Raw genomic sequence first — 11,853 nt, forward strand, 5'->3', positions numbered from 1 at the left:
TTCTGTTAAGATGTACAGCCAGGCAGAAGGTATGTGCATTCTTTCTTATGTACTCCAGAGCAGAATGTCAGAAAGGTGCCTTGTGTGAAAGTATGGTGCATCTTTCTTGTTTATGGTCCTTGAACTATGAATAACCCAGGAATACTTACTTGATGGAATGCATCTTGTTGGGTAAGCAGTATTTTAAGACTGCAAGTGTGTATATGCCTCTTGATCCAAGGAGTTTGAACTGCTGACTGATAGAATGAATTTCACCTTATATTTCTTTCAGAGTGTCCACTATTATTGTCCAACTAAATTGTCTACAATCATCGTTCAAAACTGCCACCTTATAAACAGACCATTAGAAAGACATTACCACTTGATCCTACTTGATCGTATTAATCTTAGGGAAGGGACTTTCCTGATTTCTGCTCTTTCCATTGCAAGATAGGAAACAGCTCTGCTAAGGAAGAATGTGGTTGATTGTTCTAGGGAGAAGCTGTTGTGCTAATTAAATTGCAGAGGTGGCTGCTCAGCTTGCTGGTTGAAAAGCAAAACTGTAGTGCAGAGCAGAACTACAGTCTTTGCACCTGAGATTATGGTACCTGTTGTGATCATAAGGAGCAGTTAGTAATGATCTTGTGCAGACTTTTTTCTTCTTAAGGTGAACATTTGAGGGAATATAGTATTTTTGCATCAAAACATAGTTTTATCAGTCCTTTGTCAAGTGTAAAACTGCTTGTCTCTGAAATTGCTTCAGTAGCTATTGTTAAACTATTGCAAAAATTGACAATTCAGATGAAGAGGAAGGTGGAAGGGACTTCGTTTTTGACGTGTTTTTGGGAGGAGAGAAAAAATTGTAACAAAGAATTTCTGTGGGCTGTTTTGCCCCTGGTTTTAATGTACTTGTAGATTCCAAACATGTAGGATTTGAATCATCTTTTCTGTTGTATACTGTCAGATAGTGGTACGAAAGAGCTCTGTAGTTTATAGTAACAAATAGAAATTAGTAGCTCTTTGGAAAAATAGTATTTTATGTTTCTAGATTATGCCAGTGTCTGAAGGTCACACATGCTGCAAGTAAAAAGCTGCATGGCAGAAATATCTGCAAACACATTTCCTTAGGAAATACTTGGGCAGGATGGGAGTTTAACGCTGAGACTAAGTGCGGCATGGCTTTCTCTCAGAAGGAGGGAGAGAGGACTGAGGCTTCCCTGGCGAGGAACGGCACTGCTGCTGAGATGATCTGAAAACCAGTGTACCCTTTCCTACATCTCTGTGATTGGCAAACTGTGTTCCCCTGTGACCCAAGTTTTTCTGTGGGCAGGGTGTTAAAGTGCTGGTTGGGAATCAGAAGGAAATAGGGAGGTCCCCTTTGTGGACAGAGCAGCAGCTCCAAGTCTTTTCTTGGCAAAACCCCCAACAATTAGGTGTTCCTGTTTACACAGCTTGTTATGTGCCCCAGTGGGACCCGCAGTGTCAGAGAGGTCTGTTATTTAAGGAGAGAGGATTTCTTGGGAAAAGGGTCATGGGTTTGTAATGTGTTGTAACAGCAGTGAAACAAACATTTCTTTTCAGGATAGCAAGTACTGAGCTGCTGTGTTTTAAGGCAATGCAGAAAACGTGGGTCACAACGTTCTCCACTTCACCAGCTAGACAGGCCAGTCAGAGCTGTTGCTGGGTTGTTTGGGTTTTTTATTCTTTTTTTTCAATTCCCTCTCTTCATTTTTAGGTGATGGTTGCAGAAGCTCTGAATATTTCCAGGGAAACATACTTTGCAATTTTGTTGGACAGAGCCTGCAATGGACCTGTTATGGTTGGCAGTCCACAGGGAGGCGTTGACATAGAAGAAGTTGCAGTTACTAGCCCAGAACTTATCTTTAAGGTACTAAAATTGTATGTTATACTAAAAATTTTCCTTGTCAGTTATCCAAAATAATATATTTTACCCCCCCACCCCTTTCTCCTTCCAATTTTCTCTCTTCCAAGTATAGAAGGAAGACAGTAAGACCCACAGAAATTATGTTTCCCCAAATAGGTGGTCAGACCTGTAGAGTAATGAAGCATGTTTAACATCTGACTTTGTTAGAGTTTGTGTCTCCAGCTTGATTGGAAAAAGAGCTTAAATCTGTCTGTTATCTGATATGTTAAACTTAATATCTGAAGTGTTTTAAGAGTGAGTTTCAGGAAGGTTCCCAGTTTTTTCACAAGTGGGTCAATGTCAATATGATTATTGTTTCTGTGGTGTTTTTTTTTCTCTAATTGAGTCGTTAATAATTTTTTTTTTACCTGGGTAACTTTTGCATCTGAAATACAACTGTTGTAATTGCTTTCTTAATGATGACTACATTTTAAGTATTTTTATGTTACTGTGGCTTGATAATGAGTAGACAAGCTATTCATCTGGGAAAATAATTGATACAATCAAGTATAATTATTCAAAAAATTGTAAAAATATTTAATGTGCATTTTAAAATTATATAAACTTCACAGTGTTACTGGGCAGTGACACCCATTGCCTTGAAAATGTTCCAGAATATGTCATAAAAATTAACAGACTAAATATTCGTCAACGCCATCTGTACAGTAATTAAAAGTGAAAACTGGTGTCACATTGTCTTGTCAGCATGCCACCCTGAAGAATTATATATTTTTTGGAAGGCCTGTTTCATAGTTGGTGTGGTAATTATAACATACCCTATAGGCAGCTGCTATAGCCTCAGTCTCCGAGAGCTCTGGCAAACAGCCATGCTTTAATTACTGATTTGCGAGTGTATACTAAGTGTTTTCCTTTTGAAGTTCTAAATCTCCATTCAGATTGAATATTTAGTTATATTTATGCACGTTATTGTTACAGGAGGAAATAGATATTTTTGAAGGCCTAAAGGATCATCAGGCGTCACAGATGGCAAAAAATTTGGGTTTCAAAGGACCTTTGCAACAGCAGGTAACTTGACTCCCTCCGTTTCTACAGAAAACTTTTTCGCCCAGCAAGACGATGAATGCTGTCCAAACAGCCGTGAAATGTCCATTAGACCAGAACCGGTTTGACAGCTTAAATGCTAAATTGCACCTATATAATTGTCATCAGGTTTTAGCAATTTGAATAGGTTCCTTGTTGTTCCAAAGTGAAAGTCCCTGGTCTTTGAAGCAATCGATGACAACATGCTGTTACGCCACACAGGATTCTTTTGATTTCATTGGAATTCCATTGGAGCTTGGTGATTTCCATGGGCAGAGCTTTGTTGGACAATTTGGCCCTTAATAAGAGGAGAAATTAAAGAGTATCTCTCTGTAATTGAAGCTTTTATTATTATTATTATTGATCTTCAACTCAAAACCAAAAGGCTGCCAGCTTGTTTTCGTTTCAGTATCTCTTTTTGGTCTATATTGGAATTCCATATTGTACACAAATGTACAAGATATTTTGCATTTAATGAATCATTTTGCTAAGAAGAGAAATCTTGTCTAAGCTACTTCTGCCGGGTTTTTTTTTTTTGCAAAGCAAACTATCATTTTTGTAGAACTCCTTTATTTTTAATTCAGCAGTTTTAATTATTTTCTATCCCAACTGTGCAATTAACAAATGCGTAATCATTAAGTTGATTAACACATGTTTGAAGATTTAGCTGTATATCTAATGAGGAGGAATGATTATACAGAACCTTTCAACCCTTGAAGAGTTCTGGTACTTAATAAATAACAGCAATATATGGACTTTTCAACAATACATTTAAATAATGCTGCAGCTCGTGCCTTCCCTTCCTTGTGCTATCGACTCAGAGGAATTTCCTGAAGCATTGGGACAGCTTTTATTCAGACAAATACTAGTATTTACTTATACATTCACTATGTCTAGGTTGGGATTTTATGCTGTGCCTCAAAGAGTCTCAGTACTTGCAGATTTTGAAAAAGGGAAATGTTGACATTAAGCTGCCTGATTCAGAGATGCTGAAAGACGGAGCAGCCCTTAATCAAAGTTAAGCAATTCTGGTGATCTGTTAAAATTACAGCAGAGTACGAGGGCAACAAGAACTTCTCGGGTTGCCCGGAGTCAGTGTGGGGTTGCACAGTGGGGCTCCCTCCCTAGCTTCGCGGCCGATAGACTTACCCATGTGGTGGTAGGATAGTTTGTCGATCGGAGTGTTTGTGCCGAGGAAACTGCTGCCTTGGGGGGTGCAGGTTTAGAACTGATAATTTTTCTGAGTTCAAAAATGCTGAGAATGCTTCAGCTGATGACTTTTGAGCAGGGGAGACTTCATAAGCAATTTGCCTGCTGCTTCCAGACTGTAATTTACAGAGACGTGTTGGTCCCAAAACTGGACACAGCCCTCCAGGTAGAGGGAGTAGAGTAGAGGGAGGTAGGAACATCCCTCACCATGTTCTTCCTCATGCAGTGCAGTACTGGGGTTGCGTCTTTCCAGCTGTACTGTTTCCTTGTGAATGACATTGTGGGAGAAAGCTGACTGCTGGATTTTTATTCTCATTTGCTTTGCTTATTAGGAGAATAATGTTTTTCGTTCATGTACTTCAGCTAATTGATCAGAAATAAAGGGACAAATTTGAATGGTTCTTTATTAGTGCATTTCTTCATCTACAAACTGATTTCAGCTAATAAGTTGTCAGTGTTACAAGAACTAAAGTGCTTGGAAGTTAGTCAGTTGCAAACCTTTCAGCCACAGAACTCACAGGGATAGCTGGTGAGGAACAACAAGGAACGAGCAAGAGTATCTTGTAAAGAGTAAGCAAGCATGCTTCTGCCATACTTGCTTCAAGGAAACATTTCAGACTGATGAAGGAAGAAGAAATATATAGTTTTTCTGAGGTTGCTAGTGTGCACATCCTGCTTTATGGTTTCTGAATTTACATCGATTGATGTGAATGCACCTTAGATCTCGGCATACTGGAGAATGTGTCATTGTGAACTGCTAGGCACTTCTCAAATTAAACTTGCTGTAGTAATCGTAGACTTTAAATGCACGTTTACTAAATGTTATGCAGTATCATAATCCCATATAGTAGCTATTTTAGATACTATAAATATTATTAAGAAAACAGAAATAAAAGCAGTAATTACCTAGAGCAGGTATGCAATTTAGTATGTGAAAAATGATCAATAATGGTTTAACTTTGCCTTGAAAACATGAACTTTTATTTTTCTGTGTAGTAACTGTAAATTACTTGATCAAATTTAGGCAGCAGATCAAATTAAGAAGCTGTATAATCTTTTCTTGAAAATTGATGCCACTCAGGTTGAAGTGAATCCCTTTGGTGAAACTCCAGAAGGGCAAGGTAAGACACTGAAAGAAACAAATGCATGTGTTACAATTCTTTATTTATGCAAACTATAAATTAAATTGCTTAGAAGGCTGTAGCAGAAGCTTTACATTAATTCTGTTTTGTAATGTAATTTAAACAATGTCCATAAATATTCCCATGGCCGTTTTTACATTTCAATACCTTTGTTATTTCATCCAAATATTGAAAGTATCGGCTTCTACCCGTTATGCTTGGTGTGAAACAGCAACGTCTGCTCTTCTGCTCCTTGTGGAAAGTTGGATTTTACTTTGTTTTCTTTTGGCTTTGGGGTTTTGGGAGGGGTTTTTTTGGTGGGTGTTTGGTTTTTGGTGGTTTTTTTTGTTGTTGATAATGAAGTACTGAGATTGTGCAGAAAGAAACTTCTTTGGAAACATATGGGTAAGTTGAAATTACAAGTGCCCCACTTTGCAACCTACTAGAGCATGGGAGGAATTCCAGCTGGAACTAACACTTAGCTACATCCTCTGGGAAGAAAAAGGGTAATTGATCTGCTCCCACCAGGAACACAGGACTAAGAACTTACAGGGTAAAAATAAGGAGCTGGGTTAGCTTTTACATCGTTCTAGTAGTTGGTTTTCCAACTGAAACCTTTCCTTCCATTTGTTCTTTTTGTCCAACCAGCTTGGACAAAGGTGAATGGACTGAGGATGCCCATGGTCTATTGAAATAGAGTAGGGCTCATCCAGGTGGATCACAGTTACCACCTCACGGTTTCCTTTGAGGACAGAGCATTTTTCCCATGCACTCACTCGTAATGCCGGTGTTTTACAATATTCGTGCACCCTCCCTTTTTATTTCTTGTCTTATTTAAGTAGATGAAGATTAAAAGTTGTGGAGCTCGGAGGCGGGTAGATGAGACTTTGGTGTCAAAGGCTGTCCTTCAGAAGGTCTAGTGCCTTCCTAGTACAGGCCTTACGTACAGCGTCAGTTTGTGATTTGAGAGAAGTCTTTGACATTAGGAGGTGCTGGTGGGTCTTTCTCAAGTATCAATGTTTTTCAAGAAAGACAATTCCAGCTTTTCATCAGCTTTATAAGATATGCCTGCAGGTGAAAGTGGAAATTAGAAAATGGGAAGAGAAGGCTTTGACCTGTTTTAGCAGGCACATGGGAATGTGGCTGCTTAACTGCTGTTCTGGAAAATTTTGGGAAAAGAGCACTGGTATGTCAGACTCCTAGGAGTCGGTACCAACTGAAAGAATTAGCATTTTTAAAATACTTTTTATGTGCTCACAGCTAGATAGTAAAATGAACAGCTTTTCACTAAAAATCTGTATTTTTGGCTCAGTTGGTAAACAATTCAGAAGCTGAATTGTGGCTAGAAACTATGCAGTCTCTTCCAATTGACCAGTCTTGTTTTTCCCTTTTTGTTAAAAATCAAATGCAAAAGAATTGGCAGATAATTATCCACATTTTAAAAGGAAAATTCTGCTGGTCCTGCACTCTGAAAAACTCTAAAAGTGGTAAAATAAATCCTACCCCACTCTGTTTTATTAGCACATCTTAAAAGATTGTGCTCTTTGTTATAAAACAGGCTCGGGGCCACTAACATTGTAAAGTGACAATTTAAGAACGGATATGAGAAAATAGTATCTTGTCTATTAAAGTATTTCAGCATAATTCAGAGACAATGGTAAAAATGATCAAATGTGTCATCAGGGTTTTTTTGTACATAATGAGCTGTTTTCAGGTTAAACTAAGCTGAAGAACATTTATGGCTTAAATGTATGAATTCTGCTCTGACAGCAGATGTTTTTCGAATTCATTCTTGATGAGGGTGTTTTATTGGTGTTCTTGCCACCAGAATCCTATAGCTCTCTGGATAGAGTTTACCTCGTGAGAAGGATTTCTGACAAATGCTTCAATTTTTTATTTAAGAATCTTTCACAGCACTGTGTGCTCAGATTTCCAGCTCATTTTAGGTACCATAATAACATGAACATTGAATGAATCGTTTACATTGTAAACCTAACTCAGCTTAATGAATGTGAGTCAAATTCTTAGCAACTAACTGGAGCTCCATTGGTTCTTAAGCAGTTTGTGAAATGTGTACCGAGGGAGAGAAACAAAGAGCCCTGCTGTTGACCTGTGTGGTTCTGTTGTAGGCTGTATTTTAAGTGGAAATGAAAAATTTACCTTCAGAACCCAACAGACTGTTGTTTTTTCCCCACCACATAAACAGATCCGTTGGCCTCATTAAAACCCGCTGGGAATGAGGTGAGAAGGACATTTTCATTCGGTGTTGCACAGTGAAGTTACAGAACAATGAAATAGGGCCTTGTAAAATGAATGGTCTGGATTTTTCAAGTTCTAGCAGTGTGCGACACGGGACACTTGACCTTTTGAAGATGGATGGGACCTTTAAAATAGGTGCAACAAAAACTGCTGCAACTTTCCTGCGGGTGTGATGTTCACTTCAAAACAAATTCATTGGTATGTTTGTCTGCTATGACTGATGTACTGACCTGGCTTATTTTGTGAGTTCAGGACCACTGATACTGTAAAAACAAAACTTTCTCCCTCAAAACTTGTTACAATAATTTCTTTAGTAGAATAATTGACCAAGATACGTTAACACTACAGGGTGGTATGGAAGGTAGCCAGTAGTTCTTTTCCTGTCAGAAACGGGGGTGTCTATGACAATTGCTTTCTGTCTGGCAGAGCAATGAGCTTGAGGTGTGTTCTTTGTGCCAGGACATTCCCTTGCTGGTTCAAAACCAGCTCAGATGACTGGCATAAAAACACTTTGCTGTTCCATTATTTTGGTGGAGCCTAGGGCAAAATCTCCAGTTCAGTACCTGCATCATCTCAGCCATGTAGTCCTGCAAGGAAGACGTTTAAGTAGGTCTTGGGTGTCAGTGAGTGGACGCTGTAGATGCATATAGAGACATTGAGAAGGAATTGAGGAGGGCAGAGACAGCGCTGTCAGGTAACAGAATAGGAGCTGAAGGTGCTGAAGACATATTTGGCTGGGTACCAGCAGAGGAGAAATTGGTAGACAAGTAGGGGCAGGTAAGGGCAAGGATAGTTAGGAATGAGAGGTAAAGGTTGTTAAGAACCATGGAGGGACTGCCTCTGCATCCTTGCTGGAGCGCTGTGAGGAGGCTCGGTGTAAAAAATGAACTCGTTTGGGTAAGTTACCAATTTAGCTTTTCTAGAACGGCTGTGCGTGTTTAGTGAGGAGAGTTTAATTTGAGGGATGGTAGTAGGTTTTGTGCTATTTTCTCCGAGGTTTTTTCTCCCCTGTGTTTTGCATCCAGGAAGCTGAGGAGCAGAAACAGAGTGGATTTCAAGCTGAGAAAGCCATCATACCCAGAAGTCTTCCTGTGCTTATTTCTTTTTTGCTAGCAGTTTCTCCATCTGAAATGTCTTGAACAATAAAGATGAAACAAAGGGAAGAACATTTGAGTAGCTTAATGCAGTTATTTCTAATGATAAATTATAATCTCTGTATGGGGACCATTATTCCTGTCAAAGTAATGGTTAAGATGGATTTATTTCTTGCTGTGTTTTGTGTTTTTCACTTGTGTGAATTTCCATTAGAAAATACATTGCCATATGTATTTCCTTTTGTTTCATTTTGTCGCAAATTCTTTGTTAACGCTATTGGGTCAGAAGCCTGTAACAGCCAATTTCTTTGGGTTTTTTTTTTGTTTTGTTTGCTCTCAGTGTAAGCTGAGAATTGGCAGATGACAAAAATCCTACACTGCTAGTAAAAACAACAGAAGTATACCATGAATATAAGTCTTGGAGGTTTCTTTGGTATTTGTTTAGAAGAAAAATTCATTTGTATAATCTATCATGCGTGTAACAATGTGCTTTTGATGGTGAAAATGGTTTGATAAATATTAATAGGTGTTTCTCCTGCTACAGCCTGGCCTTTGTTAAAGACGAATGTTCTGTAGAAATGAGATTCTATTAATGTGGCATTGAGGATGTTCATGTCTAGGGTAAACAGAGCTCTGAAACTGCAGTGTTACTCAAGCTTTGAGTTGTTTTAGCCATTTAAAGAACGGTAAGCTTGGAGAAGAAAAATGGTACAGGTCTTAGTTCGTTGTTAAAAACAATTGAAGCCGCCCTATTACAGTAGAAGCATATTATCATCTTCAGGCATTTCTCCTTTTGGCTGATTCCCACATGATGGTTGAATGGGTAAGATCTGTACTCTTCCAAGAGAGATTTGTTATATGCAAATGGTCACAAATAGTTTTCTGAAACTTCAGTCACTGAAATGAAATTTTTCCCTGTTTTAATTTAATCTGGTCCTGGTTACAAATCAGATGTATGTAAAGACACCACAAAACCCCCAGCAACATCAGAAAACCAAACCAAGAAAACCTGATGCAAATCAATGGAAAAAAGCTGAGAGTTTCTTATTTGTGTAAATGATTTATTTGCTCTTTGCTTAGATATTTTCTCCTCAGTTAAGTAATTGTATATAAAAAAGAAAAAAACGGAGAGAGGTATTTCTCCACCACATGATGATTAGTTCTTTTAATTGATGAATATCTATATCAAAGACTAAAAATTGTCTTTTTTTATAATAATTTACCTCTAGTTGCAGAGACGTGTACAATGCTCGAGAGCACAGGCACACTTACCAAGTGTGTTTCAATGGCAGCATGAATCAAAACACAGCAGAAAGAAAAAACTATTAGATTTTTCTCGATGCAGCATTTAAAGACGCTTAAATCTAACTGGTTTGCGTTTAGAAATCAATTATACTTCAGGCAGTAATTATAAGCTGGATATAAGACGAGTCAAATGACTTAAACAGTGAAATGATGAGTAGATAGTCTTACATTTACTCAACATTTTAATGTTTGCCTGTGCAAACCCGTAGAAATAATGAGGCAGTAAATAGGCAAATAACCGGTTCTCTCTCCATGCATTTCTGTTGCTGGTGTTTTTATGTGGATATTATGGCTACTAGCTAGTCTTTTGCATCTATTATTTAATACAGCCAGGTTTAGCTACTTCTTAATTTGTTTTTACAGCCATAGCGGATGTTGACATTGACGAGAAGTTTTGTATTTACTTTTAAGATTTTGTTTATTTGTCTTTTTTTTTAATTGTATTTGACATACATTGACTTAAAGTGGTTTTAATTCAGACCTTTAGGGAAGTAATGTCTGTATGGCTAATAACATTATAAATTAAAAGTATGGCTCAGGAAAGCATTTTGTATTGCTCAGCTGTAAATGAGTGTGTGTTACCAAACACCGCTTTGGGTTGTTAACCTGTACCTGAGAGATCGTCATACTTTCACTACTGTGAAGGTAGATTCTCTTATGAAAATATGTCAGACCATTTGTCCAATTCACCAACACTGCCGTCACAACTCATGAGAACTTTGTTTAAAGCAAACATAGAAGATATCCTGTGACTGTATGGTGTGGAGGTGCCTGCTGTACTTTCTCTCAATACAGGACTTCAGGAAAACTTCCCCTACTCTGCTGGATTCAGTGCTAGAACCTCAGCTGATCGTACGCTGGAAGCAGCATCAGTCCCTAAGCACCTTTCTCCCCCTCCCTGCTGTAGTAGTCACAATATTTCAGAAGCTCTGACTAACTGTAATCTCTAAATGTGGTATTTTATTTTTTTCTTTAGTTGTGTGTTTTGATGCCAAGATAAACTTCGATGACAATGCAGAATTTAGGCAAAAAGAAATATTTGCCATGGATGACAAGTCTGAAAATGAGCCTATAGAGAATGAAGCTGCCAAATATGACTTAAAATATATAGGACTGGATGGAAATATTGCTTGCTTTGGTAAGAAAAATAAATCCAAAAGACATCTGAAGAGAAACTCATACTTGTTCAGCATTTAGTCTGTTTACATTCTGACATTCAGTCCACCCTTGACAATGTTCAGTCTGTTTTGTGGGGGTTGTCTCTCCTTCCACAAGTTCTTGCAGGAGTTAAATGAAGCTGGTGTTGAAGCTGAGATGAAGGCTGCAGAAGACAGGCAGAGCATGTGCGGGGACAGCAGAAGGCGGTGAAGGGAGGAGCCGGTTGGGTTTCTACGTTCTGAATTTTTAAGCTGATGCAATTGGTCTTTCCAGTAATTAAAACAAAACAAGAAAAGTCATCAAAATTTGATCATTGATTTTCAAAAATGAGACTGTGTTAGTTAAAAGACAGAAGTATGTGTGTAAAAACGTGATATTCCCGCTTACAGTTGAATATTGATCTCCATTTCCCTTTAAGGAAAGCTGCTAAAGAAGCTGCTTGGTTGTTAAAAGGAAAATACCAGGGGTTTATTTTTCTGAAGTTTCTGTAGAACAGAAATTACTCTTGTGTTTAGAAGAGATAAGTAAAAAATGTCAGCTATGCTCTAAATAATTTTCATTTGGTACAAATTCTTTTAGCCAGTACAACATTTTACTATGAAATGAATTGAATTAAGCATTTTATCTCAGCTTGGTGAGAAAATGTCCAGCATTTACGTTGCTTAGATGTGTACTCTAACCACAAATGTAGAAGATACTGATAATGTGCTGCAGGAGATTCAGTAAGTGACAATTTAAAAATAAACAACTGCCCCCCCCCCCC

General features: G+C 38.1%; 1 protein-coding gene across 1 annotated transcript in view; it reads left to right on the top strand.

Moving 5' to 3' along the window:
- Positions 1-11,853, top strand: part of SUCLG2 (succinate-CoA ligase, GDP-forming, beta subunit) — a 103,012-nt gene that overhangs the window by 36,763 nt on the left and 54,396 nt on the right. The window contains exons 4-7 of the mRNA XM_010131489.1: positions 1,715-1,867; positions 2,840-2,929; positions 5,178-5,274; positions 10,909-11,070. Coding sequence (XP_010129791.1) covers positions 1,715-1,867; positions 2,840-2,929; positions 5,178-5,274; positions 10,909-11,070 — 502 coding nt within the window. The remainder of the gene's footprint in view (positions 1-1,714; positions 1,868-2,839; positions 2,930-5,177; positions 5,275-10,908; positions 11,071-11,853) is intronic.

Source organism: Buceros rhinoceros, unplaced genomic scaffold (genome assembly GCF_000710305.1).
Source record: "Buceros rhinoceros silvestris isolate BGI_N320 unplaced genomic scaffold, ASM71030v1 scaffold8982, whole genome shotgun sequence".
NCBI classification, from domain to species: domain Eukaryota; kingdom Metazoa; phylum Chordata; class Aves; order Bucerotiformes; family Bucerotidae; genus Buceros; species Buceros rhinoceros.